We start from the raw sequence: 5632 nt of genomic DNA on the forward strand, positions 1-5632 counted from the left end.
CTAGTGTAAAGATAAATACTAATCTTATCTTAGTACAGATGCAGCATCCAAACTTGTAGAGCAGGGGTGGGGAACCTTTTTCTTCCAAGGACCATTTGGGTATTTATAACATCATTCGCAGGCCATACAAAATTATCAGCTTAAAAATTAGCTTGCCATATTTGGTCAAACATTTCATTAATTCGCCCCTACTGCCTTGGCAGGGCTCGGGCCTTATGTGGCCTGGGGGCTGGATATTCCCCACCCCTGTTGCAGAAGATACTGTCACTTCTTAACTTGCTAGGCAAGAGTAACCAAGGCTCCCTTTAGTGTGTCATAGGAATATTGTTTCATCTGAATAGTTGAATTTGTGATATAAACAGAAGTCCAGAGAATCCTTTTTGAGAAATTAAAACGTTTATTCAGAGAGTGATTTGGAAACCAGGGAACATAGCCCTTGATATGAACTGAAAATATGCTCTAAAAGCAGGGGGCTGCAGTAGAAATAGGGCCAGGTTTTTGAAGGCAGCAGGTGCAAGGAGCTGATGATTAAAGAGATGGTTTGCTAGGGGAAACAAGACCACAAACGTACATCATTTATTTTCTGAGTGGTGTGGGCAACTGGACTTTTCATCGAAGGTCCAGTTTGACTCAGTGGTTAAAATGACAGGCAACATATGATCAATTGTTTCTCAACGTGCTAGTTTCAGCCCAGGCATGTTGAACAAAAGGGGTTTTTTTGGTCACACAGTTACAGTATAGGGAGTGGGTTTTTTTTATTGACAACAACAAAGAGTATGATTTATCAAATAGTACAGTCGGCATAGAGGACTGTTTGCTCTGCAGGTAGTGTAGGAGCCCAGAAGGGCAAAGTTATGCTTTGTAAGCAGCTTCAGAGCTCAAGCTGCAAAAATCTAAATATTGGGCCACAAGTTATGATACTAAAGTTTTTATAAGTCCTCAGTGGTTACATCCAGTGAAAGCTTACCTGTTCTATTTTAATTTTGTATTCTCTTATTTGGCTTTTGTGGCAAATGTTTATTAATATCAGAATCAAGCTCACCCTGTGGATGTTGAAATAAACAAGTCAGGATAATGTAATTACTAGAGAATAAGTGAGTAACAGATCAGAAAAGACAAAGGATATATGGCTACCTGAGATAGAGATGTTTAAAGTGGCTGTCTGGGAGACGAGAATTGGAACCTACGGCTCAGGTGATTAAAGTCAAAAGTGCAAGACCCAGGTAAAATGGCAAGTCACACAGGTACACGTATCATCAGTTTGAACATTGACATGAACTTGGTTTGGAGGCAAAGATTACTTCAGCAAAGAGGGTAATGTGTGAAATGTGAGAGGTTATAGTTGATAAATGGCAAAGCAGGAGTTCAAACTCAAGTTTAATTCTGAAGTCCATACTGCGACTATACCATGCTGCCTATTAGGCAAGGATGAACAAGTTGGCAAGGCCAGAGTCATGGTTGTACCTAGGGAAATGAAAAAGAATAAAAGTCTTTGTTAAGTCCAAAATTTCATGTTGTAATTGATATTGTAATATTCTTGGGATATTAGTAAGAAGTAGACTTGTAAGGATGATGAGTTTAGTGGCAACACGTAGGAAGAGGTAATGGTGAGACCATTGATTAAAAGGATGATATAGTCTGATGTGGAATTGACTGCTCTAATTGTACCTCCTTTTCTCTCTGACACTACTGCTGCCTTCTATAAATAATGCGCTGTGCCATAGCTCTTCATTTTAATGATAAGCTCTTTTAGAGAAGCACTTATATGCATCCTTGTATCCCCTTATATGTGACCCAGTGCTTTGCATATGATTAGTCAGTATAATAGATGAATAAGTAACTGAGATTAGCTTCCCTTTTCAGTGACTCTTGAGCTAAGATCAAGACTGTTTGCTGGTTAAAGGGGGTGGGCGTAGGGGTGGGATGGAAAGAGAGCTCTTAGTAGAGGGAACTATGTATGCAAAGACCCTGTGTGGGAGGAAGCAAGGCAAAACACAGGACTAAAAGTAGGCCCAAATGTCTGGAGCATCTGGCAAGAGGGATCACTGGATCAGGGTACCAGTGCATGCGGGGCCTCATTGACCTTGTTTGTCTTCATGCTAAGAGTTTTGTAAGGTCATTAAGCAAAGGGTAGTGTGATAGGTTTGTGTTTTGGGAAGGTGACTTTGCTCATCTGCTTGGAAAGGGAACCCAGGTGGGTGTGGCTGGCCAGTGAGGACACATTGGAGTTGTTCATGTGACAGACAGTGGCACCTTGGACTGTGGTGATGATGTGGAGGTAGAGAGAGGTGGACCAAGAACAAGAAATTTTGTAGATAAAATGGCAGGATTTGAATGAAGATAGATTGAATTTAGGGGAGAGACAGGGAAAAAGAATGATTCCTGGATTTCTGGTTTGTGGAATGGAGGGTTTCTGGTTTGTGGAATGGAATATGGATAGCAATGCCATTCTTTGAGGTAGGAGATACTGGAAAAGAACTCAACCATTTCTTTTTGTTGTTTTGCTTTGTTAATCCTCACCCCAGGATACTTTTTCCTTTTTTTTTTTTTTTTTTTGTTAGAGAGAGAGTGGAAGGGAGGGAGGGAGGAAGAGAGAGAGAAAGAAACGTCAATGTGAGAAAGACACATTGATTAGTTGCCCCCGCACATGCCCCATTCGGGGCTCAGGATTGAACCTGCAGCCAGCTTCATGCCCTTGACAGGAATCAAACCTGAGGCCCTTAGGTGCATGGGCTGACGTTCTAACCACTGACCCACACCAACCCGGGCACCAGTCATTTTTTATAGTGGGGAAGACCATGAGTTGGATATGGATATATGAATCATATCTGCCCTTGGCTATAGGTGAATTTCCTCATTTATATAATGCCACCTTCCACACAGTTATTGAGTAGGAGTGAGTGCTTCGTAAACTATAAAGGTGCTATGTACATCTTATTGTTTGTAGATATTTATCCTTTTTATATTGTAGTTTCCTTGAGGGCAGGGATTGTATATTTGTTTGTTTGTTTTTGAAAGACCCTCAGCAGTGCTAGATACATGTAATATTCACTTAATTCTTGCCAGCTGGCTAACCTTATTTTAACTGTGTTTTTTCTTCCAGGAGCTATTCATCACTAATGAAAGCTGAGAATATGTCTTCAAATCAGGTATGCTCAAGTTATTTGCTCTAATGTTGTGCCTTGAAATAATTCAGTAAGAGTTATTAATAATTGAGTTACTGGCCAATATTGACTCACATGTTGCACAACTCTAGAACACTCAGGTGGCTTCTATTAGGCATTGCCTCTCCTTCCTTGTGGACTTCCTCATATGTTTGTTTTTGAGTAGGGCACCTTGTGTCATCCCTTGTCCATTGTGAAGTGTGGGTCTCTTAGTACTTACAGGGCTTTCTCATTCATTTCCCTCTTTCCTCCTTGCAGGCATGCAAGAGTGCCTTTATTTATTAGTGTCCTATATGAATGTGACTGTACATTCTATATTACAATTGAGAACAAAATTATCACCTTCGATTAAAAAATTAAACAGAAGTATTAACTCTAAGATCTTATTTGTGTAAGTGACTACATTGATTGTTTTCATGTTCCTCAAGACCTGAATTAAAGAGAAATGGTAGTCTGTATTATTGTACTGAAAGGATCTTCTAGCCTTGGCACCTAGTTATTTACTGACATATTGTTGTTCCCAAAATAAAACTGAGTGAATATATTTGCTATGTTGAATGTTTATAATATAGTTTACAAATACGTGCATTAGATTTGTGTTTTTCAGTACACTAGGCATGATTGCATATGGCTGTTTAAATTTAAGTTAATTAAAATTTAATTTGATTTAAAAACTCAGATTCTTAGTCATATTGACCACATGTGGCCAGGGACCATCATATTAGCGCAGAAATAGAACATTTCCATCATCACAGAAAATACTGTTAAACAGCACTGCTTTAATACTTGAAAGTTATTAACAGAATTGAAGGTTCCTCAAAGATCATCTAATCAAACACTATATTTAGTGCATGAATTGGAATTGTTAATAGGATTTTACATCTTGTTCATATCTACATATCCTTCTAGATGTAATAGGAATAATATCTTTATTCCTAGAAGAACTAAATTTATGAAGCTTCTTTATGAGTCAGAGATGTATCTTTAAAATTTATTCCTGAAAAATTCCAGAATAGCATTATGTAAGTAAATAGAGCCTTGAATTTGAAGTTTAGAGACGTGAACTGTCATTTACTAATTGAATAAGCCTAATAAGGTTATTTAACCTCTTTGAGGGTGTATCCATCGGCAATAAAAAGAAGACATATTACCTCATGAGGCTGTTCTAAAATTTATACAAGTGCATATGTGAAAGTTCATCCTTGACTTAGTCACTCTATAAATATAAATGGTCATTATTATTTCTTACTCATATAGTCCTTCGTTGCTATTTTCCCACAAAGTATCAGTATCAGTATCAGAAGATGAGAAATAGTTAATCCCTTCTGGAAACTATTGTTAGATTTCTTAAAACTGTTAAAAGTAGTTTAACAGTTAAACAGAATTCTTTAACATCCCCCAAATCTAATGTCTTTTTTGTGGTGGAGTTGCTTATTGAAGGTTTCTCCTATTCAGGGGCTACTTTCCAGCAGAAATCTCACTTATATTATGATTTTAGGCATTTTCATTCCCATCATTATGGATTTTTAAAGTTTGGATGTTCTGGAATTATGAAGTAAACATAAACACATACACACATGAATGTATGTACTTATATATACAAATAGCATCTGATTATCAACAGATGTTAAAAGTTCCAGGATTAGGAAATCAGATTTGTAGACCAAAGGATTACTAATCTGTTATTTGCTACCCCTGTTCCTGAGCTCCAGGTTTGAATCACATTCAAGTTTCCAAGGAAGTTTTGTGCTGGTTTTGATCATTTCTTGCAGTTGAAGGACTCTTAGAGCTTTTTCTTGTACTTCAAAAGACTAAGCTTTAATTCTCCTTGTAATCATCTTCTGTTAAGGGGATATAGACCTTTTATGATCCCTTTTGGCAACATGGTCAGTCAGTTTTCAGTTAAAGGCTGGTGTTTATTTAAGACAATTTTTAATTTAGTTTATACAAATATTAAGTCTTCCACTTTTAAGTTGGTTTCAATTTTGAGTTTGTGCTCTTCTATTTAGATTAGTTCTCTTCAATCTATGAGTTCTTTCTATCCATTCTAAGTTTGGTATCAGGAACCATAACAATTACTTTTAACATTGTATGTGCTCATCATCTTGTAAGTGGATAACACGAAACCTATTTTGCTATACTGAAAAAAACATTGACTCTTAAAGGGAGTCTAAAATATAAATATTATCCTAATAAAGTTTTGGAGTTCAGATATATATTAAAAGTTACTCTAATCCTAAAATACTGTTTCGCAGACACATGGGAACTCTTTGCAAATGTAACTCACAGCCTTTATAGGGAATGATGCATTTTCTTTTTTTTTTTTTTATTAAATCTTTATTGTTCAGATTATTACATTTGTTCCTCTTTTTTCCCCCCATAACTCCCCTCCTCCCAGTTCCCGCCCTACCCTCCGCCCTCACTCCCCACCCACTGTCCTCATCCATAGGTGCACGATTTTTGTCCAG

General features: G+C 37.3%; 1 protein-coding gene and 1 long non-coding RNA gene across 8 annotated transcripts in view; one reads left to right on the top strand and one right to left on the bottom strand.

The window, feature by feature from the left end:
- The window catches only part of LOC107183236, a 13398-nt gene extending 7800 nt beyond the window's left edge, over positions 1–5598 (bottom strand). Inside the window, exon 1 of the long non-coding RNA XR_001514030.1 lies at positions 5588–5598. This is a non-coding gene — a long non-coding RNA (uncharacterized LOC107183236). The remainder of the gene's footprint in view (positions 1–5587) is intronic.
- CCDC25 (coiled-coil domain containing 25) overlaps positions 1–5632 on the top strand; it is a 44948-nt gene that overhangs the window by 31952 nt on the left and 7364 nt on the right. For 5 of the 7 annotated variants that reach the window (XM_006764757.2, XM_015564604.1, XM_015564603.1 and 2 more), the window contains one exon: positions 3104–3149. In XM_006764757.2, coding sequence (XP_006764820.1) covers positions 3104–3149 — 46 coding nt within the window. Of the gene's footprint in view, positions 1–3103; positions 3150–4073; positions 4192–5632 lie in introns of those variants that run through there. The other 2 variants (XM_015564605.1, XM_015564600.1) reach the window with 2 other exon arrangements.

The sequence above is a fragment of the Myotis davidii genome, unplaced genomic scaffold (genome assembly GCF_000327345.1).
Source record: "Myotis davidii unplaced genomic scaffold, ASM32734v1 scaffold198, whole genome shotgun sequence".
NCBI lineage: Eukaryota > Metazoa > Chordata > Mammalia > Chiroptera > Vespertilionidae > Myotis > Myotis davidii.